The sequence below is a fragment of the Camelus dromedarius genome, chromosome 16 (assembly GCF_036321535.1).
Source record: "Camelus dromedarius isolate mCamDro1 chromosome 16, mCamDro1.pat, whole genome shotgun sequence".
Classification (NCBI taxonomy): domain Eukaryota; kingdom Metazoa; phylum Chordata; class Mammalia; order Artiodactyla; family Camelidae; genus Camelus; species Camelus dromedarius.
In genome coordinates this window covers 9,907,228-9,930,036 of record NC_087451.1, presented here as the reverse complement: position 1 = coordinate 9,930,036, position 22,809 = coordinate 9,907,228, and the positions used below count along the sequence as shown (strand labels likewise).

Here is a 22,809-nt window from a genome sequence, read left to right as displayed (position 1 = left end):
CTCATCCACAGAGTGGCCGCAGGACCCCTCCCCCCCCGGTGGTCGGGAAGCTCGTCTGAAACCCCGAGCCCAGCTCCCCGCGCCCTCCGCCGCGGGATCCATTGAGGGCCCAGCGTCGGGACTCGGACCGCAGCGATCCGCGGCTCCCGCCTCCTCAGGGACCCCAGGGGCCGGCCCCCACGGGGCCGGCCCCCACCCTACCCCACCCCACCCCCGCGCCTGCACCCACGTGACTTCCTGAAAGGCCCGGGGCCCGCCCCTCCCGGCTCTCAGTTTCGTTTCCTCGGCGGCCCCGGGCGGTCGTGCTGCAGCAGTCGCGGCCGCCGTTCGAGCGCGTCCCTTCGGTTCCCCCCAGGAGCGCCATGGCGGAGCTGTGCCCCCTGGCCGAGGAGCTGTCGTGCTCCATTTGCCTGGAGCCCTTCAAGGAGCCGGTCACCACGCCGTGCGGTCACAACTTCTGCGGGTCGTGCCTGGACGAGACGTGGGCCGTCCAGGGCCCGCCGTACCTGTGCCCGCATTGCCGCAACAGCTACCAGACTCGGCCGCAGCTTTGCAAGAACACGGTGCTGTGCGCGGTGGTGGAGCAGTTCCTGCAGGCTGAGCTGGCCCGGCCCGCGCCTCCCAACGACTGGACGCCGCCCGCCCGCTCCGCTGCCTCCAGCACGCCCAGCCCGGTAGCCTGCGACCACTGCCTGCAGGCGACCGCCGTCAAGACGTGCCTTGTCTGCATGGCCTCCTTCTGCCAGGAGCATCTGAAGCCGCACCTCGAGAGCCCGGCCTTCCAGGACCACTCGCTGCAGCCGCCGGTGCGCGACCTGATGCAGCGCAAGTGCCCCCAGCACAACCGGCTGCGGGACTTCTTTTGCACCGAGCACAACGAGTGCATCTGCCACATCTGCCTGGTGGAGCACAAGACCTGCTCGCCTGCGCCCCTGAGCCAAGCCAGTGCCGAGCTGGAGGTACGGGTGGCGGGCGAGGATGCAGAACGGCAGCCCGGGCCAGCTGGGTTGTGCAGGGGGCATCACCGTGGGCGTCTTGGCCTCCCTTGGATCACCTGGGTGGGGGCGGGGATGGACCTTGCTGGGCCTGAGATCCAAGCAGGACCATCCCCAGTGGCAGGGTAGAAAGGGACTGGGAGAACTACAGCCCTCCACTATCATTTGTGGTCCATCTCGCTTACCCCCACCCCACGCTCCCATTTTACAGAGGGGACCACTGAAGACGCCAGTGATGTTATTTGCCTTAAGCCTAGTACTTGTCTGATGACGTTTAATAGAAGGTTTTGAACGTCAAATAGGAGCGCTGGAGATTACCTCTGTTGTCTCAATAAATCCTGGTATAGTTAGTTCCATTTTCTAGTTGAGGAAATAGAGGTTCAGAGAATTGGGCCCCCAGCTGGTCTGACACCATGTTTTGCCGTTTCTCCCCATGGACCAGCCTCATAGCCAAGTCCGCAGAGTTCAGAGCATGGGACATTCCTGGAGGTTTGTTTGAGGCCTGTGAGCAAAAGCCTTCCATGAGCCAGAGACTTCTGGTGACGAGGGAGGATGGTTATGGGTGGGGGTACACAGGAATCTCTGGATATAACGCACAGGAAGAGCCAGACTCCTGCACCATCGAGCCCTCTGCCCTGGCTGTGCCACTTCAAGCACAGGATTCGTCCTCAGCAGTAAAGCAAGGAGGTGGGACCAGGTGGATTCCTCAGGGGCCTCCCAGGTCTATATGATTTCAGGGGTTTAGGGGATTATGGTTTCCCCCGTGGACTCAAGGCAGAGGCTGTAGTCAAACTGCCCTTCATTGCATGAGTCTAAGGTGCAAAGCGAGGCCTGATTTGCCGCTGTCAGGGACTACAAGGGCTGTCCATGTGTTGACCAAGGAGACATGAGGCCTGTGGGAAGTTTGTGGTGGCGCCAGGACCAGGGTGCAGGCCTTGCTCCCATCTGGCCACAGCCCTTCCCTGGCCTGGTCTGCTTGTCCAGTCTGAGCTGGGTTCCTGTGGACTTCGCGAATCCCAGAAGCCAGGTCTCAGGCCCGGCCTGACAGTTGACTTCGGAGGCCCAGCCGTTGCTAGCCCAGCCCACCTGGGTGCCCGCCTGTTACAGGAAGGCACCTGCCCAGCCTTCAGAGCCTGGAGCCCTGCTCTGCCCTCCATCAGCTGTGGTTTAGGGCAAATCACTGCTGTTCTCTGAGCCTCAGCTTCTTCATCCGTAAAATGGGATTAATAGCTTTCTCTCTCCACCTCCAAGGGTGGTTGGGAGGCCTGGGGAAGTGGGGCTGGATGAGCTGTGTGGGAAGCACTTCGCAGGCAGGCCCCAGGGTCAGGGTGGTTGACGGGCTCTGACCAGAGCTGGGTGTTGAGACCTGGCTTTGAATTCTGGCTCTGCTTCCTGGCTTGGAACTCATAAAAGGGGACAATATTAGTACCTGCCTCAGAAGGTTATTGGGAGGATTAAATGCGGAGATCCCTGAAGGGCGTTTTACACTGAATGCATGGCCGAGCTGCTGTTACATGCCCTGAAGGGAGGGTGCTTCGAGGAAAGTGTCAGGCTACCCAGATCTTCTTTGCCTCAGGGCAGCCTGGCTCCTGTCCAAAGGCCCTTCAGGAAGTTCATATCCAAGAGGCAGAAGGCAAATAGGGGCCCATCTCAGCCTGGCCTGGGGCCACAGCTCTCTGTCAGCCCAGAGCTGGGTCTGGGCCCAGGTGATTTGTGTGCTGCACATGCTTGGCTTTGAAATCTTTGTGACAGGCCTTCCCCTGCCATCTCCCCCCACCTGCCATTGTCCTGGCTTGTTGAGTCCTTCAACCTGTCTAGTTTTCCAGCCCTGCTGCTGGTCAGTACTGGTGGCAGAGCCAGCCCAGCTTGGCTTGGTCGCTGGTTTGAGGCAGAGTCAGGACCCAAGTCCCCGGTCTGTGAAGGGATCCTCAGAACTTCAAAAAGTTCTCTACCTTGATTAGAGAATGGTCATTGCTGTCAGTCTGTGGGTCACTTTCCTTTTGTCTGTGGCTGAGTGGGTCCCTCTCCCTCATCAGGGGACTGCTGTATGCGTTTGATGAATGATTGGTAAAATCTTTCAAAATATGGAATGCAAGGCTTTTCTACCAAGAGTGGCTCTTGGAGGTGAAAACAGTTGGTAGTCCCCAGAGGTCTCTTCCAGCTCTGAGACCTGTGAGGCCACAGCTGCCTGGGCCTGCCCTTCCTTCCACCTTTGGTTCAGTGTATCTTGGCTACTGTTAGAGGCCAGGGCAAAGGGCATTGTCACAGAAGTCTCATCATTAGTGACCTGGGCTTTTGGAGTTGAGTTAGTGTGGCCTTGGTCTCTGCTTCCAGCCTTTACATGTGACTGTCACTGGGTTGTTCAAGGTCAGGTTCAGCCCTGCCTCACTCTGGTGGAGCGGGAGAGGCTGGGAAGTGGAAGGGAGGGCCAGGGTATTGTTGAACCAGCTGGTTACGGGACATACATTTTTTTCCTAGAAGTTTCCTGTATGCTCAGTTTGTTCTTTTTTTTTTTCTTCTTCTTCTTTTTGTGTGTGTTCAGTTTGGGCACGAGTCTATAATTGTGACACCAGGATCTTGTAACACCGGTTAATAGCGTTGTGACCTAAGGCAGGCCACCTAATTGCTCTGTGCTTCAGTGAGTTCATCTGTCAAGGGCGAGTAACCCCTACTTCCTAGTGTTGTTTTTAGCTTTACATAGTTAATATTAGAAAAATGCCTGGCTTGGAGGAAGTACACGATAAACACTCACTTTCTTCATTATGGTGATGCTGGTGGTGGTGGTGACTTTCCCACCCATTCCTAGGCCTCAGCATTCCACCTGAGCAGGGTGAAATTCATATATGGATTACGAACATTTGTGTAAGTACTAAGAGGCCTGGGATGAAATTAGCTTCCTTCTTGCATAATTTGCCTGTGCATCTGAAGGTGGCTGGGGATTTAGCAATTCTGAATCACCTTAGTTTGGTTTCAGGGACTGAGCTGTCGGGGTGGGGGTGGGGGGGTCTGCTGCTGGTTCATCCTTATTCCTGGGGTGTAGCCCTTGGAGGTCCCTGCCCGTGGGCTTATCTAGTGAGCCTTGGGCTCTTGACTTTTGTCCCCTGCTTCCCAGAGGCTCTCCCAGCTGCCTTCTGGAACTAGCAGATGGCTCTGGGAGAACAGCCCCGGATGCCAGGCTTATCTCTCTAGGTTTCCTTCTCCCTGGCCTGACCTTCATACTTCCTCCCTGCCTTGTCAGCTCCCCAGTGTCTCTGAGCAGATCCTTCCTCCCGCCATATTTTGTCTGCTTTTCTGGTTGTTTACAGTGGGAAGGGTGGTTTGAATGACCTTCTTTGCCACTTACTGAGGCAGCTGTCCCAGCTCATTCTGTCTGTATGAACTTGGTCACCTTGCTGTCTTCTTTGCCTCCATTTCATCATCTGTAAAATGGGTGCGAGTGAAGGAGCTCAGAATCATCCACGCTATCATTTCCTAAGGCCCTTTGTTCTTGCTAAGATCCAGGCACTGTGCTGAGGACTTAAACAGCTTCAGTTAATCCTCTTACTAGCCCTGTGGGTGGGAACAGTTACATCTATTTCATAGCCAAGGAAACAGGTGAGAGGCAGTTGGAGAACTGGGGCTCGAGACTGGACCCCTGGTCTGTCTGGCTCTGAATCCTGTACTTGTAATTTCTTTAGTGTACTGTCCCCCTGAAAGGATGGAGGGAGGCTATAAATATGAAATTGTTTCAGAAAGCTACAAGCAGGCAAGACTTGGGGTGGTGGAGGTACCTATGGGATTGAACCAGGGGCGGGCCCTGGTGTTGGGTGCTGGGGGGAGTTGAGAGCAGGTGCTTTCTCACCCGGTTGTTTTCTCTGCAGAACAAGCTGAGGCATAAACTGGGTATCATGTACTGTCAGATCAATGGCGCATCGAGAGCACTGGAGGACGTGAGAGCCAGGCAGCAGGATGTGCGGGTGAGTGACAGGGCTCTTCTGGGGCCTCCCTCTGCCTCCAGGAAGGATGAGCTCAGCTCTGGCCTCCACAAGGCCCATGCTTGTTTCCTTGAGTGTCAGAATTAAACTTCAGCTTTGCAAAACATGCAAGAAGAGCCACAAACCAAGGAATGCCTGAGCCGCAAACCAAGGAATGCCGTCCTGGGAGAGGGCCTTCGCAGAACCAAAGACAACCTACAACTCAGCCTTGGTGCGGGAGTCATTAAAAATTAGGGTTGGTTAAAAGAAGGATTTTTTGGATATTAAGAAATCAGTCTGGGGGGAGGGTATAGCTCAAGGGGTAGAGTGCATGCTTAGCATGAACGAGGTCCTGGGTTCAATCCCCAGTACTCACTCCAAACATAAATAAATAAACCTAATTAACTGTCCCCCCCAAATAATAAAAAGAAAAAAAGAAACCAATCTATAATGTTTATCAAATATGTGATTAAAAGAGTCTTATTCACTGTTGGAAGACCTGCCTGGCTTCTGAGAATTCAGATAATCACTAAGGACAAATAAAAATTGAAAATGTTTTCCATGCTAGGCAAAGTGGCATAAATGTGATTTTTTGAACCATTGTTTTTTTTTTTTCTCTTTAGACATTCAGCAGTTAAAAAAAAAAAAAAAGACCAAAACAAAAAAACCAAATAATTTTTTATTGCTGCCTTAGTTTGCATAATCTAATCAGACAGGGGTATATGTTAATCAAATGCTCCAGAAAATGTTAAAATTTTTGAAAATATCAGAGAGGGGTTGTACCTGGTGCAGTTGTTATAAGGTCATATAATAAAATACTCTGTTTCAGGGAGGGTTTTCTTGAAGAAATAACAATTTCACAGAGCTCTGAAAAAAGGGGAATGAATAGGGATCTAAGCTTAGGAAACAGCGTGTGCAAAGACCCCAAGTTTTTGGATCCAGTTAGGCTTGCTCATGAGAACTAATTATGTGCATCTCTTTTCAACTCTACATGTCTTTTATGATTTTTCCAGCTTTATTAGGGTATAATTGCCACATAGCATTGTGTAAGTTTAAGGTATTACACAACAAATGATTCAAAATATGTGAAAAAAAAAATTAGGGTTGGGCGGGGAGGGTATAGCTCAGTGGTAGAGTGTGTGCTTAGCAAGCACAAATCCTGGGTTCAATCCCCACTACCTCCATTAATAAACAAATAAATAAATAAACTTAACTATTGCCCCCACCAAAAAAAGAAAAAAAATTAGGGTTAAAACCTAATATAAAAAGAGGTTATGATTTAAGTGGGAGAAAAACACAAAGCCAAAGTTGCATCTGTTTATTTTTTTTTTTTTTAAAGTTCATTTGTTTCCTAGGGCTACTGTAAGAAATGACAACAGACCTGGCTTATGACAATAGAAACGTGGTCTCTCACAGTTCTGGAGGCCAGAAGTCCAAATTCAAAGTGTCCATGGGGCCACACTCCTTCCGGAGGTTCTGGGGAAGCATCTTTCCCTGCCTCTTCCAGCATCTGGTGGCTCAGGCATTCCTTGGTTTGTGGCGGCATCATCCAGTCTCTGCCCCCGTCTTCAGGTGGCCTCCTCCCTCTGTGTCCTCTCCTCTTTTTCTCTAACAGGGACACTTGCTATTGGATTTAGGGCCCACTGGGGTAATCCAGGAGGATCTCATCTCAAGATTCCTGCCTTAATTACATCTGCAAAGACTCCTTTTCTTAGTAAGGTCACATTTACAGGTTCTGCAACATGGACATATTTTTGGGGCGCCACCATTCAACCCATTATAGGGATTACAGGAAAACAGACTGGAAGGAAACACAGTAAAGGAACAGCAGTGCAAGTACTGCAGTGGTAGAATTAGGGGTGGTTTTATACTGAAAGAAGATTTGATTTTTAAACATCTTGTTCTGGAGCTGCAGCGTGAATTTTCATTGCAGCAGCTGTGGCTTAATTAGGCAAGGTCTGGGTTCAAATACCAGCTCTGTTCCGTTCTAGCCTGGGATACTTTGGTCACGTTGGCAGATCTCTGAGCCTTAGTTTCCCCATCTGCATGAAGGAATCACAGCCTCTTTCCAAAGGTGAGGCTTAGAGGAACGGATGCACATGAAAGTACCTGCATCGGTTGGGGGGCAGGGGCAGCCTAGACTGCTGTAATGAAGATATACACCCCCTCATATTCAGCGGCTTAAATGAGACAGACATTTATTCTGCTCACTGTGACAGTTCAAGGCCAGACCTGATCAGCCCAGGCTAGTGGAATGGCTCTGCTCCACGTGATCCTTCAGGGTTCCAGATCTTTCCCTCTTACTGCCTTTCCTCATCTCTTTGGTTGCAGCTGGGTCACCATTCCATCTGTCTTCTAGCCTGTGAGAAGGCAGTCAGGGAAGGAGAGGGTGGCACTTATCCCTCCGGCTCCCGTTGCCCTGGGAACAGCTCAGTCACACGACCAAGCGCAGCCGTAGGGGAGGCTGGGAACTGTAACCATGTGCCCATCTAAACTCCAGAGGTGTCCTCTTACTGACAGGCAGAGAGGAGGATGAATGTTTAGAGATGTCGGCGGTCATGTTGGAGGTGGCAATGTGTTGGATAAATAAAGAACTGAATTCCATCTCCCTGGCCCTCTTGTGTGGGTTTCTGTTTGTCATGTTGTATTCTGAGCCGACTGAGCGACCCAAGATGTAAAGTGAAACTCCAGCTTCCAGAGCAGTGCTAGCCAGTAGAAATATAAAATGAGCCTTACATATAATTCTTTTCTAAACCTTTTTTTAAAATTCCTTTTTTATTGGAGGTACTGGGGATTGAACCCAGGACCTTCTGCATGCTAAGTATGTGCTCTACCACTGAGCTATACCCACTCCTTGAGCCTTACATATAATTTTAATTTGAATAACCCATGACGTTAATTTCAATAATATAGTTTATTGAACTTAGTATGTCTAAAATATTATTTTAATCAACATAAAGTATTAAAGAGATGTTTCATATTCCTTTTCTTCTACCATCTTTGAAAACCAATGTGTATTTTACACATATAGCACATCTTAATTGGGGCTAGCCATATTTCAGATGTTCTGTACACGTAACAAGTGGCTATGGTATTGGATGATGCAATTCTTGAGGAAGTTTTGTGAAGCAGCTTCATACCCTTAAAAAAAAACTACCCATGAACTGCTTCCCAGCTTAAAAAATAAAATTCACCCATGAAGGTAGAGCCCCCACCTTGCTTCTCCTTTTTTATATCCCCCTTCCTCTTCTCCAGAAGTAACCACCATTCTGAATTTATTTATCCGTCCCCATGTGTTTCTTTATACTTTTACTATGTAGGTGTGTACTCCTTAGGCAGTAAAGACTAGCATGCTGTTTCTCAGCTTTACATAAGGAGCGCCATCCTGTATGTCTTTTTCTGCAAGTTGTTTTTCCCTCATTACTATTTAACATTCCATCCTGTGAATAATTTTCAGTCTTCTCTTGATAAACATTCAGGCTGTTTCTGGGATTTTGCAAATTCAGTGCTGCTTAAAGAGCATTCTCATGTGTCTCTGGGGCAGGTGTCAGAGAATTTTTCTAGAGTATATTCCTTGGATTGAGTTGCTGGGTCCCAGGGTATGAGCACCTTCAGATACACCAGATGTTGCCAGATTGCTCTCCCACGTGGTGGTTGTGTCCATTGGTATCCCCACGAAGTATAGGTAAGAGTTCCTGGCAGTCCACGTCTCCCTGACACTTAGCTTTTTTGCCACTCTGATGGACGCCCTCTTACTCTGGCTTCTCAGGAGGCTGCGCACAGAAAGCTGGACCAGCTTAAACAAGAACACTTGGAAATGAAGGCTCTCATTGATGCCGCTGAGGCCAGCTCAACGCGAAAGATAAAGGAAGAGGAGAAGAGGGTCATCAGCAAGTTCGACCACGTTTACCAGGTCCTCCTCAAGAAAAAGAGTGAGATCCAGACCTTCAAGGAGGAGATTGAATTGGCCCTGAGCAAAGGGGACGAGTTTGAATTTCTGGAGGTGGGTCACGATGAGGCCGTTGTTGGGTATTCTCAGCCTTACGATGTTGATCACAGGTGCGGTGGGGGCCCTTGAGGAGCTGGGACAGTAAGGGGTTGAGGGAAGCATCCCTGAGACACCTGCTGTGTTCGTTTTGTACATTTCATGACGACTCGCCACAAACTTAGTGGCCTAGAAGAACATATGTCTGTCACCTCGCATTTTCCATGGCTCAGGCCTGACTTAGGGCTCCCCAGGCTGCAGTCTGTGCGAAGTGTTGGCCGGGCTGCATTCCTTTCAGGGCTCAGGGTTGTCCTCACGTGCTTGTTGGCAGAACTCAGTTCCTGCCAGTGCAGGACCGAGGTCCCTTCATCTTGCTGGCTGCCCAGCGGGGCTGCCCGGTTTCTAGATGTTGCCGCAATTCCTTACCATGTGGCCCTCTCTCACGTTAACAGCTTACTTCTTCAAAACCAGCAGGGAATTTCTCCCTCCAGGATCTCCCAGATCCTCTGTTAAGGACTTTTACCTGATTAAGTGAGGCTCACCCAGGATAATCATCGTTTTGATTAACTCAAAACCAACAGATTTGGAATCTAAATTACATCTGCAGTATCCCTTCAGTTTTTTCATGTAACATAACCTAATGGCTGGAGCGATATTCTGTCATACTCACTGTCCTGCCCCAGGCTCAGGCTGAGAAAACGATGTAGGGTGGGTGTACCCGGGGCAGGCGGGACTCTTGGAGGCCATCCTAGAATGTTGCCTCCACCCCCATCCCTCTGTCCCTCCTCAGCATGGCCCCCGGAAGTGTCTTTCTAAAGCACAGACACCCCTCCCCACCCTTTCTGACTTCTTGTCCCTCAGCTTGGCCCACAAGGCCCTTGGAGACCGGCCTGCCTTTGCCAGCTGCCTCATTTCGTGCCCCCCACCCCCGCCCACGCCCCACGCTCTGACCACCGCAGTGCATGCACCATTCCTCAGACGCGCTGGGCTTTGGAAGGGACCGCCATGGCTGGCCTCTGCCTAGTCAGTCCTGTCCCAGGTTTGTCCCCGTGGCAACTCCAGTTCCCTCACCTTCCTCAGATGCCATGACTCTGCCATTGCTGGCGATCAGAGCATGCTAACTACCTCTGCTCTGTACTCGACGACGTCGGTTCTGGATATGCTTGTTTTCATGTCTATTTAAAAGACCGTTGTAGGGAGGGGATAGCTCAGTGGTAGAGCGTGTGCTTAGCATGCACAAGGTCCTGAGTTCAATCTCCAGTACCTCTGTTAAAAAATAAATAAATAAATAAACCTAACTGCCCCCTCCTCGCCAAAAAAAAAAAAAGATCATCAGGCCCTTTTGGGCAGGGATCACCTCTTTTTACCGCCCTCTTCCTCCTGGTGTGGCCAGCACACAGCAGAGTGTCTGGCATGCAGCAGGTGTCCGGGGAGCCCCTTTGATTGGGTGATGGGGCTTTGACCCCTCGGAGGCCCAGATTCCATGTTTGGGCCCTGAGGAGGGTTCAGGAGCGCCTGAGAACCTTCTCTTCTCCGTGCAGGGACCTCTGTCCACGCCTAGGCTGGATGGCATTAAGTTTCACCGCATGTGCTCTTTCGTAGCGGCCATGAGCTCTCCAAGAAGGATTCTGAGTCCGCGTCTGGGTCTCGTGATACTGTAAGACCCAACTGGGTCTGGAGTTTGGGACCTTCTGTGAGACCCTCCCTTTTCGTTGGATGTGTAGCTGAGTCCTGAAGCCCTCGAGGCATCCCTCTCTGTTCTCAGAACATGTATTCAGAGCTGGTCCTCAGGGGATGGAGATGGTCATGAGTCACCTGTACCTTTTCAGCCACAGCTGGAGGGGTGGAAAGAGCATTATCCATTGGGGTCAGGAGACCTGGGTCCCAACTTTGTCCCCACCACTAACTGGCAGAGTTCTAGGTGGGACACTTGGCATTGCTTGACTTCAGTTTTGCCATCTGTAATGTACGTGACCTCTGAGAGCCCTTCCAGCTCCAGGTCACTGTCGGTTTAAGTGGCACTTGACCCCTCAGCAATCTCTGGCCTGTAATTTGAGAGGCTGATTGGACTTGGTGCCCACGGGCGCTGGGAAGCTCCTCCTGGGGTTCGTGAGGCCTGAGCCCAGGCCCTGGCTTCCTCAGAGCTGCCTGAACTAATCCTCTGGCTTGTTGCAGAAAGCAGCAAAACTGCAAGGAATCACAACGAAGCCAGTCTATGTCCCCAAGGTGGAGCTGAATCACGAGTTGATAAAGGGTATCTGTCAGGGCACCACTGACCTTAAAAATGAGTTGAAGCAGTCCATCACTCACCTCCAGAACAAGAAGCCTGAGGAGCCCACTGTTCCAGGTAACCATCAGCAACCGCCATGCTTCCCTGCGGTGCCCCGAAATGGGATGGATCCCCGCAGCGTTGTGAGATGGGAAAGAGGGTCATGATCTGGGGCACTGGGGCTTGAGTTTCAGGGGTTACAAAACATCTGCCCTCCATCTAGGAAGTAGGAGGAGTCTGCCCCATCCTGAGACAGTAGCCATCCTTCCTAAAACATTCTTGGAGGCTGGATATTATGCTGGGACTTTCTAGACGGGCTCTTTTTGTCTCAGTCTGAAGTTGACTCAGATGGATTTTGAATGGATTCTAGGTTGTCAGTGTTATTCGGTGGGGAAATGGCTAATTTTGGGGGTCAGAGAAACCTGGAATTCCTCCATGATACCCCTTATGCTTCCCCCCATATCCAATCCATTGCCGGATTTTGCTTTTTAAATATCTCCTGACTCATTCAGCTGGTCTCACTGCTGGCCCCACCTTGCCTGCTCTCCAGGGCTGTCACCTGTGGCAGCTTCCTTTCCTTCCTCTGCAGCCACTCCTGTTGCAGCTAGCGAGAACTTTTCAGGATGCAGATCTGATCTCCTGGGATCTTCTCCCTTGCCTCACTTCAGAGAATTTCCATTGCTTTTAGATCACAGACTAAACTTGACCCTGGTCTACAAGCCCCTGCCTGGTCAGGCTCCATCTGTTTCTCCAGCCCCGAAGTGCCCCCTCCTTGCACACATCCCTCTACACGCAATTTCTCAAATATGTTCAGCCTCCTGCCACAGGGCCTTTGCACATGCTCGTCCCACTGCCTTGAGGGCTCACGTGCCACCATCTTCACCAGGTGACTCCTCTCACCCTTTGGAGATCAGTTGAAACACTACATTTCTCAGAAAACCTCCCCTGTTGCCACTCTTCTTCCTCAGATGAAGTCCCAGGATCCTTATCATCCATTGGGGCCCTTTTATTCTTCCTTGCTGGCCATGCCTGGGTCTGTTCTCATCCAGCACTCTCCCCAGAGCTGGCACAGAGCCTTGCTGTGTAATCCCAGGGTGGGCCTGAGTCAGCCCCGCCAGCCAAGTGGCCCAGCAGAAGGGCCTCTGCAGCAGGCGTGACGTGGCCATGGTAGAGGGGCAGACTTTATTGAATGAGCCATGCGTGTTTGTTTTCCTCCTCCATCAGTGATCACTGGTCTCGGGGAGGAGGGAGGAGAGAAACCAGAGTGAAAGGAGCTACTGCCCCACGCTGGGCATCTCCATCTCACCCCCACCAGGGAGGGAAGTCGTCCCTGTCAGATGCTGGAAGGAACCAAAGCTCGTGGAGGGTTGGGAGGTCATGGAGCTCGGTGCTGGTGGAGAAAAGTCTCCACCCCCGCTACATTTTAAGGCAGAGAAAGGAGGGAGTGCACCAGATTCGTCTGTTACCTTGTGTCTAGTGCACGTACTTGGTCAGATGCGGAAGAGCAGTAGGCATTGTCTTTGTAAGCCCCTCCCCGCCTGCCTGCCCACCCCCGGCCAGGCTGGCTCCTGGACTTCGTGTGGAAGAGCTGCATAAACTCACCCCTTCTTCTTTGCCGCAGGGGACCCTGGAGGGCACAGCCTGCTGGCTGCACAGAAACCCACACGGCCTGGGAAGAAGCTCCAGAGTAAGTAGCCCCACCGCTGTCCACGTGGCAGTGGCGGCTGTGGCTGGCGGTACACTTCCGGGTGGCATGGCCCCTTCCAGATGCAGATCATCCCGGGCACTGGCTCTGATGTGGGAGGAAGGGGTAGCCAGGGGGCCATGTGGGGCGAGGAAGGGTCTGGTAGGGAGGGAGCAGGACTTGTCTGGAAAGTACAGTATCCTGCAGGCTGGCAGGAGTAAGTTCCAAAACACCCCTTTTCATTCTGCTGGTGGGGAAGGTGGCAAAGAGGGAACCTGAATTCTTCCAGCCCACTTAAGCTCGAGCACGTGTCAGAATCCCAGGGGCTTGTAACACACAGACTGCTGGGTCCCTCCCCTCCATACTCTCAGATTCACCAGGTGTGGGTGGGCCGGAGAATATGCATTCCCTACAGATTCCCAGGTGAGGCTGATGCTGCTGGTTTGGGGACCACGCTTTGAGGACCATTGTTTTAGCTACACTCAATTCCCACAGGCACACACTCCAGATACCCTTTAAAGATTGTTGTAATATTGGGCCAGCAACTCTTTTTTTTTTTGCTGACTGCCTATTTTTTTCTGTATGTTTGTTTTTGCATTTTTTTTCTTTTGTGGAGGTATAATTTACCTCCAATAAAATGCATGACACTTAAATGTATAGTTAGATTAATTTTTTTTTAATGGAGGTATTGGGGGTTGAACCCAGGGCCTCATGCATGCTAAGCACGGACTCTACCACTGAGCTATGCCCTGCCCCCCCCCGTGTTAGATTAATTTTGACAAACACATCTGTTTTACCATTACCCAAATCAAGATAAAGAATTTCCATTACCCCTGAAAATTCCTTCATGCCCCTGATTAGTCAGCCTTTCCCCACCCAAACCACTGGTGCAGGTTTCTATCACCATAGATGACTTTGCCTGTTGACCTCATATTTTTCAAGTTAAAACATCTTTGCTTTATTTGTATGTATGGGTCACCTTCATGCAATGTGTTTTGAAAATGTCACTGCATTGTGCTTTAACATACCTAATTCTGAAAATATTCTTTTTCAGAAGAAGAAAAGAAACCCAAGAAACCTCGTAAGTTAGGCATTTCTGCGTCTGTTTGTTTCTTGAGTGCCCGAGAGCAGAGCCCGACGCTGATAGTAGAGCTGAGCCGCGGGGTTGGGGGTCTGTGGTGGCCCTGGGCTCTGTGACTGTGTCCCGGGCTGGCAGCCAGGCCTGGGCTTGGGAATGAGGCCAAGTGTAAATGCAGAAGTTCAGTGAGTGTCACTCTGTCTGGACTCATTTGTGTTGCCCTGGCTGTCCAGGTGTGTGTTTGTGGAGTCAAGAGTTGGGGGGAGAGCAGGCCATCAGGTCACTGTCATGTCCCCACTCATGCTTCTCCCTTATCCCCAGCCATTGCCCTACCTGGCAAGAATCTCTGTTTTGGAGCCCCAGAACAGTTAGTGGAAGTCAAGCAAACTGACCAGGAGGGTGAGTTCCGGGGGGCCAGGGGCAGTAGGGTGCCCACTCTGAGTTTGTTCTGAAAGTAGCTCTCTCTTTCTCATCCAGCTGCAGCCAAAGTCGTCACCCTTCCGCCGACCTCGGAGTCTCTCAAGGCCAAGGTGCTGGAGACCTTCCTGGTCAAGTCCAGGCCCGAGCTCCTACAGTGTGAGTAGCTTTGAGCCGCTGGCTCGCTTGCCCATGCCTCTGTCCGGCTTGGTCAGCCTCTCCCCTCTTCAGCGACTCTCTGTCCTCTACTTTATCACATCCTTACTAGCTCCCTTCAGGCAGCACCTGCCTTTCTTCCCGTCCCTGCCTGCCCCTCCCACCATGGACTCCGCCTGGAAGTGATGGGAGGTCCTTCCTCCAGGCCTGGTGTGTCCTAGGGCAGGGGTGGAAGGGACAGCCAGCACTCTGCTCAGCTCAGCCTTCAGAGCTCCTGCAACTGATTGGAGGTGTGGCCAGAAGAGTGGGGAGGCTGGGCTAGTGTCCCAACCAAGGATTAATTTTAGGTCACTTCTGTGCTTACAGACCTCAGTCGGCTCCTGGCTGCCCGCCAATTAAAGTCTAGACCCATTAGCTCTCCACTCTGTGGCCCCACGAGTCCCTCTTCTCCAGCTGTGGCCGCTGTGCTCCCAGCTGCCCTGCCTTCCCTGGTCCCAGCATGGGTCCACCAGCCTCGTGACTCTGTGTGGCCCTCACTGTCCCCTCTGCCCAGCATAGCCTTTCTCCCTTCTCTGCTCCCGTCTAGTTCTTCTCACCTGTTGCTCGGCTCAGATTCCAGCCCACCTGTGAAATGTTTCCCTGTGCTCTCTCTGCCGTTCAAGTGGAGCCCGTTGTCCTGTATCTCTGTCCCTCCCCTTTTAGCAGAGTGTGGGTCTCACAGTGGTAGACTTGCCTTGCTTGTTGGAGTGTGAACTCCACGAGGCCAGGCACCATGTCTGGTTCATGGTTGTGCGTCCTGCACGGAATCTGGCCTGAACCAGGTGCTCAGTAAATGGTCTTGGATGGAGAAATAGACAGACAGATGGGTGACCAATAGATGGACAGATGGCTGGATTGATAGATGGGCAAATGTCTGGCTGGCTGGACAGAATGGATGGATGGGTGGATGGATGGATAAAACAAGTGAATAAATATTACCAGTTAGGAAAGGGTTTAAAACTGAGAGCACTTCAGGATCCTTGTCATTGATTCCTTGGAGTAATGCTTTCTTAGATGCTGTTAAAGTCATCCTGGACTACAACACCGCCCACAACAAGGTGGCTCTGTCCAAGACCTACACCGTTGCTTCTGTGGCTGACACATCCCAGAACTACCGGCCACATCCTCAGAGGTTCACATACTGCCCTCAGGTGTTGGGCCTGCACTGCTACAAGAAAGGGATCCACTACTGGGAGGCAGAGCTGCAGAAGAACAACTTCTGCGGGGTGGGCATCTGCTACGGCAGCATGGACCGGCAGGGCCCGGAGAGCCGGCTTGGCCGCAACAGCGCCTCCTGGTGCGTGGAGTGGTTCAACACCAAGATCTCTTCCTGGCACAACAACGTGGAGAAGACCCTCCCCACCACCAAGGCCACGCGGGTTGGGGTGCTTCTCAACTGCGATCATGGCTTCGTCATCTTCTTCGCCGTGGCCACCGACAGGGTCCACTTGTTGTATAAGTTCAAGGAAGACTTTACCGAAGCTCTGTACCCGGCCTTCTGGGTGTTCTCCACAGGCGCCACAATCTCCATCTGCTCCTCCAAGTAGGCGGGGCACCGGCCGTCAGCCCGACTGCCTGTGCGGTACCCGAGGCTCCAGTGAAAACGCAGCAGGTGGAACTCTCGGGGAGCTACCCCGAGAGGCCCCAGGGTTGAAAGGATGGGAGGGGGGCTGATGGAGGGTGAGAGGATGGGGAGATGGGGTAAGGGGAGGGGTTTGGCCGGGGAAGGGGGTGGGGTGGTTGTGTTGTGGGCACGATGACCTCCTGCCCCTGTTTTGGGATCTCCAGGCTGCTGGGCAGCTGCCTGGGGCTTCGGGGAGTAGTCATTAGTGCCCCTTTCCTCTTGGAGAAGATCTGTGGCCACTGTGGGTTCCTCCTTAGCCCTCTGGTGTCTGCCTCTTTGCTCTCTGGAGTAGCCTTCAAATCTTGGTGTCTTGATGACAGGGCTATTCAACTCTATAGATTTTTGTAGCATTCCGAAGGCATTGAATTTTAATATCACCCTCCACTACCTACATGTGGCGGTTGGGAGTAAGTGCTCAGACTTTTGGTTAGTTTCTTTCTTCTTTTTCTTTCTTTCTTCTTTCCTTTTTTTCCTTCTTTCTCTCCTCCCTCCCTCCCTTCCTTCCCTGTGCTCAAGGGAAGCTCCCCACTGCGGGTCTCCACCCAGACCAGAGTTTCCCAAGGAAGTATGTCCTTTTCCTCCACTGGAAAACAGCCCTGCTTCCCTTCCCGTCCTGCAGCCCCTCATCACCCCATCCATGATCTTAAACTGTTTAATCCAACAGGAACCTTTTCAATCTAAGATTTCAAACCATGATCTGAATCCACCTGTGTTGAATGTGTGGTTCAGGGTCAAGGTGACCTAGGTCCCGTGTGGCTAGGAACCCCTCCCACTCCCAACTATTCTGAAAGGCATCTCAGCGGGGACGCCTTGGCGGCAGCCACGGAGCCTTCTTCCCGTAGCCCAGGCTTTGGGGGAAGGGGCTCCACTGGGCAAGAGGGACCCTGACCTGCGTTCACAGGTGGTGGTTCGGCTCTTATTGGAGCATCTTGCCTTCTTACTTTTTCTCTCCTCAGTGATAGCCTCCTCTCCCCAGGACTGTGAGGCACGGGACTGGCTGGTGCAGATACCGCTCTGGCCAGCACAGCTGAGTGATCAGCTAAGCCTGTTGTCACGCAGACAGCCCATGTGTGGCTACCTCAGGGACCATACTAGGTCACCTGCTGGCGTGACTACCTATGGCCAAAAGGGCCTGCTAGCAGATCCGTGGGAAATGGCAACATTCCTGTCCATTCTTGGCCACGGGCTGCAGACCCAGCGCTGGTCCTTACTTGAGTCACAGGCCTGTCACTGGCCCTAGCCTCTCGGGCTCTTATCCTTGTTTGAGCCAATTCCAGACATAGGGATTGACCAGGTGAAGGGTTGGGAAGACTTAAGGACCAGGGAGGGAACAAGCTGCCAGGCTGAAGCACAAGGGGCTATTTTTCCTGCAATGTTCTGTGCAGTGAATATAACCCCAGTCCACTAAGGGTGGGGGTGAGTGGATTGCTGGAATTTCCTGAGCTCCTCATATCCTGATATTGTCAGGACATAAGTTCTTATCTCAAAAGTGGGAGAAACTTAACCTCCCGTGGTGAGATAAGTCCTGCTCTGGGCTTTCCCAAGAGGAGAGCTGAGGCCAGGCTCCTTGTGGTATGAAAAGGAGGGTATCACTGGGGCAGGGGGCACCCCAGACCTTTTCATATGGATGCTGGAGAAGTTAACACATCTCTTGTACTGGACTCCTAGGGCACTCTAGTCAGGCCCAGGGCACTTGATAGTCCTGACAGATGTGTTGGTCTGCGTCACCTCCCGACACAGACGTTCACCTCCTGGGGAGAGAAACCATCTTTTTACGGAAGACCTCCCTGCAGTAGCTGAAATGTGGTTTTTAAAAGTTTTCTTCCTTTGCTTCTGGGAAGGAAAGTTCTTTGTCGATTCTTCTCTGCTTTGGGAGACGGTCAAAAGCATCTTCAGTGAGCTCCTAAAACGAAAGCCTTGTTTGAAGCCAATTCATACTTGGGAAACAGCTGGATGGAGAAGAGAATGACAGAGATTAAACCACGGGTGCTGCCCTGGCTCTTCTGCAGAGTTGAGGGCAGCAGAGCTGGCTCTTCCCTGGCGAGCGGCTCAGGAAGCATGAGTGCTTCTGTTGAGGAGCAAGCAGGTACCCAAGCCTGGCCCCGCGCAGGTGCTTCGGAGACGTGAATTGAGGGGCAAACCCTCGCGCCTCTGACCATGAGACTTAGCGTCTCCTCCCTTGCCTTGCCGGGCCGCTGTGCGCCATTAGAATTGGAGGAGACTTCATATTCATCTGACTCCCTGTTTTGCAGGGTCAGTCAGAGGGGGAGGTATTGGGTGACTCCGCGCTTGCCATCCCATCGTGAAGGAGGTGCCTCCTAGATACTCCCTGGTACCCGGGGGAGGGTCAGAACTCCCCAGATACACAGACGAAAAAATACTCCTCTCCCAACCCAGGTATCAGGGGCTGTCTCAGTCACTCTGCCACAATAAACCAAAGGTCAGGGTCAGATTCTTGTTACTATTCAAGGTTGGTTGATTGGTTCCCCACTTTTCCTTCCTCGGAAATGGGTCTGTGATCTACAACTAATACTGATATGCTGTCTCTTACCTAATTCTGCCCCACCCCGTATTGATTTTAATTAACTAGGAGTATTTGAGCTTATATATTCTTGAGCTTACATTTTTTAGAGTTGATTCTTTAGGAGACAATCAGAGCTGTAGACACGGATCTTTTGAGACCCAGGAGAAAAACTAGGGCCAAAGCTTGCTGACAAACCTTAGAAGCTTTGAATGCAGTGCAGCTGCACTGGCTGTTCTTTCACACACGTGCGTGCAGTGTGGGTAGAAGTGTTACTTGTCTGTCATGCTGGAGTCAGGTGCCCCCAACCAGCTGTCCCGGGGTTGAGATTTCAGCAGAACTATAGCCCACTGGAGACCTGCCCCGGGTGTGGCAACCCCTCCAGAAGCTTTTGATAAAGAATTCTCAGACTGATAGGATGTCCTGCAGGGGCTTTGCTTCAGGATAATCTGAGGATGGGGGCCGTAAACAAACATAGACGGGTAATCAGGGAAACAGTGATGGAGATGCAAGGATTCATTACATTATTCTTTCTTCTGTTGCCTGTGTTCGAAAATGTCTATAATGAAAAGTTTGAGAAAATGAATCCAAAGCAAACCAGCCATGGGCCCTGTTTGTGGATTTTATCCTTCTTTGATGAGAGGCAAGAATCGGAGGAGGTGTGGACTTGAGGTGATTGTGTGAGCATTTGAGTGGCGGTTGTCTCTGCTTTCTGATGGAGAGATTCTAAGTCCTTGGCCTTGCCCTCGGTAATAGTGTGAAGGAAAAGCCGGGCTGGGCCTAACTCGTAAATCTAAGTTTAATAAGTGTCGGATTACTGATCTGAGTTCTGCTGGGCCTAACTCATAAATCTAAATTAACAAGTGTCGGTTTGCTGATTCCCTGCTTATGTTTTTTTTTGCTAGCCAGCTGGATTTTCAGAGAGACATGTCTGACCTTGGAATGTTGGTTTGCTGCCTCTCTGCCTCTGCTTTTGTGATAATGATGCCGCTGTTCCTATTGGCTGCATACCCCAAGCTTGTAATTAACCCTATAAAACCTCATGCACAGGTTTTGGAGGTGGTCAGAGCTTCGGAGCAGAAGCCCCTCAGAGCCTGCCGGCGTAATAAATCTGAGTACTAAATCTGAGTACTCCATCCCTCTGAGTGGTGCTAGTTTCTTGGCTGGCCTGTTGTTCCCATAACAATAGGAGTGTACTTGTTATTCAAAAGCCCCTTGGATCCCACCTGAATTTATGCTAAGAGTGCCGGTAAAGAAAGGGATGGTAATACAATAAGAAAGGCTAGTTGAAGGGGGATAATTTGGGTGAAAATGCCTCATGACTGATGAGGTGACAGAGCAGGACTCTGTGGGGCCTTCCTGGGACAGGACACTGCCCCCCACCCCCACCATCCTCTGCTGTGACTCCTCTCTGAAGTACCCAGATCGTAGCATCTCATGAATATTTCCTGAGTTTTTCAGATGCTAAAAACCATAACCAAAGGGAAGAAATTAACTACTTGATGATCATGAGCACATGGCCCCCAGACCTGGAGCCTAGGGGTTGATAGTGTTGACTGACCCTGATATGGCAACGTCAACCAGAGAATTGTGCACAGCTGATCACGCGCCCTGTGACCCCCCACTTCCCCCTTACCCGGCCTTCAAATATGCTTTGCTGAAACCCTTTGGGGAGTTCGGAGATTTTGGGGGCGTGAGCCACCCCATCCTCCGTGCTCGGCCCTGCAATAAACCTTTCTCTGCCCCAAACGCGATGTTTCAATTTCTTCTGCCTCACGGTGCTGCGTTCACACGAACTTGCCTTTGGTAACAATGATTGTCCCTTCCTTTCTTTTGTGATGGGATTTTCTGTGCTGAAGTTACTTCCTCTCAGAAGTTCAGACACTAGAGTTTTTTTTTTTTTTTTTAATGTTTCCCTGTATGTTCCTGAAGTTTCTTGATTGAAAACATGGAGGTGGGAGCACATCTCCTCCCAGATGGGTTTTGAAATTCCTGATGGAACTGTGTCCAGCTTTTGGTTTCATTGAGTTTTCTCTGTTGATGTCCTGTTTTCAATTTCACTGATTTCTGCTCTAATTTTTATTGTATCTTTTCTTCTGTTTACTTTGGATTTAATTTGCCTTCTTTTACTAGTTTCCTGACATGGGAACTTGTATTATTGGTTTTAGAATTTTCGTCTTTTCTCATATATGCATTCAGTGCTATAAATTTCTCTGTAACTGTGAAAGAAAAGCTCGGCTGGGTTAACAAGCTAACTCACAAATCTAAGTGTAACAAGTGTCGGAATACTGATCTGAGTTCTGCTGGGCCTAACTCATAAATCTAAATTAACAAGTGTCGGTTTGCTGATTCCCTGCTTATGTTTTTTTTCGCTAGCCAGCTGGATTTTCAGAGAGACATATCTGGCCTTGAAATGTTGGTTTGCTGCCTCCCTGCCTCTACTTTTGTGATAATGATGCTGCTAAAGCAGTTCCATGCCTATTGGCCGAATACCCCAAGCTTGTAATTAACCATGTAAAACTTCATGCACACGTCTTGGAGATGCTCAGAGCTTCGGAGCAGAAGCCCCTCTGAGCCCGCTGGTGTAATAAATCTGAGTACTCCAACCCTCTGAGTGGAGCTTGTTTCTTGCTGGCCTGTCATTTCTGTAACATAACCACTGTTTTCACTTTATCCCACACATTTTGATAAGTTGTGTTTTCATTTTCATTTAGTTCAAAATATTAAAAACATTTCTCTTGAGATTTCTTCTTTGCCTCATGTGTTATTTAGAAGTGTGTTTTTTGACTCCACATAGTTTGGGATTTTCCAGTTATCTTTCTGTTACTGATTCCTAGTTTAATTTCATTATGGTCTGAGAGCAGACATTGTATGATTTCCATTCTTTTAAAATTGTTAAGGTGTGTTTTATGGCTCAGAATGTATTCCATCTTGGTGAGTGTTTCATGTGAGTTTGGGAAGAATGTATATTCTGTATATTATGCTATTGTTGGATGACGTAGCTTATAGATGTCAATTATATCAAGTTGATCAATAGTGTGGTTGAGTTCAATGATGTCCTTACTAATCTGTTTCTAATATAGGGTTGTTGACCTACTCAGCACTGATAGTGGACACATCTGTCTTTGCAATGCTATCCATTTTTCTTCACATAGTTTGATGCTTTGTTGTTAGGTGCATATGTATCAAGGATTGTTATGTTTTCTTAGAGAACTGACTCCTTAATCATTATGCAATGCCCCTCCTCTTTTTTTTTAAATAGCTGATAACTTCCCTTGCTTTGAAGCCTATTCTGTCTGAAATTAATATAGCTACTCCTGCTTTCATTTGATTAATGTTAGCATAGTATATTTTCCTCCATCCATTCACTTTTAATCTATATGTATCTTTATATTTAAAGTGAGTTTCTTATAAAGAGTGTATACCCAGGTCTTATTTTTTGAGCCACTCTGACAATCTGTGTTTACATTTAGACCATTGATGTTCAAAGTGATATTGATTTGGTTGGCTTAATATCTACCATATTCATTACTCTTTCCTATTTGTTGCCCTTGTCCTTTGTTTCTATTTTTGTCTCCCACTCTTTTCCTATCTTTTGTGGTTTTAAATGAGCATTTTATATGTTTCTATTTTCTCTTTTTTTAAATGGTTACTTTAGAGTTTGCAATATACATTTACAGCCAATCCAAGTCCACTTTCAGATGCCTGTATACCACTTCACAGGTAATGTGAGTACCTTATAATATCAAAATAATCCTAATTTCTCCCTCTTGTCCCTTGTATCATTGCTGTCATTGATTTCACTTATATATAAGAATACACAAGCATACGTAAACATAAGATATATATGTAAACATGCATAATCAAATACATTGTTGGCATTATTTTATACAAACTGTTATCTGTTTAAATTAAGAAGAAAAAATTAAAGTTTTTTTTAAACCTTCACTTATTCCTTCTTCAGAGTTTTCCCTTACTTTTTGTAGATCTGAGTTTCTGACCTATATTTCTTTCTCTCTAAAGAATTTTTTTTTAAACATTTCTTGCAAAGTAGGTCCACTGGCAACAAATTCCTTCACTTTTTGTTT

General features: G+C 49.8%; 1 protein-coding gene across 1 annotated transcript; it reads left to right on the top strand.

The window, feature by feature from the left end:
• The first annotated feature begins 293 nt into the window (after window positions 1-293).
• Window positions 294-21,463, top strand: TRIM25 (tripartite motif containing 25). Its single transcript, XM_010990378.3, has 9 exons — window positions 294-959; window positions 4,856-4,951; window positions 8,718-8,951; window positions 11,109-11,280; window positions 12,824-12,889; window positions 13,941-13,967; window positions 14,286-14,363; window positions 14,442-14,540; window positions 15,591-21,463. Exons 1-9 carry the CDS (start codon window positions 363-365, stop codon window positions 16,121-16,123), a joined length of 1,902 nt encoding a protein of 633 aa, XP_010988680.2. The 5' UTR covers window positions 294-362; the 3' UTR covers window positions 16,124-21,463.
• The last annotated feature ends 1,346 nt before the right edge of the window (window positions 21,464-22,809 follow it).

Bases quoted from the DNA above. Each gene is read 5' to 3' on its own strand.
- TRIM25 (XM_010990378.3), top strand. From the start codon at position 363: ATGGCGGAGCTGTGCCCCCTGGCCGAGGAGCTGTCGTGCTCCATTTGC. The intron at 4,952-8,717 runs GTGAGTGACAGG...CTGGCTTCTCAG, and splicing joins CCAGGCAGCAGGATGTGCGG to GAGGCTGCGCACAGAAAGCT. The intron at 14,541-15,590 runs GTGAGTAGCTTT...ATGCTTTCTTAG, and splicing joins CAGGCCCGAGCTCCTACAGT to ATGCTGTTAAAGTCATCCTG.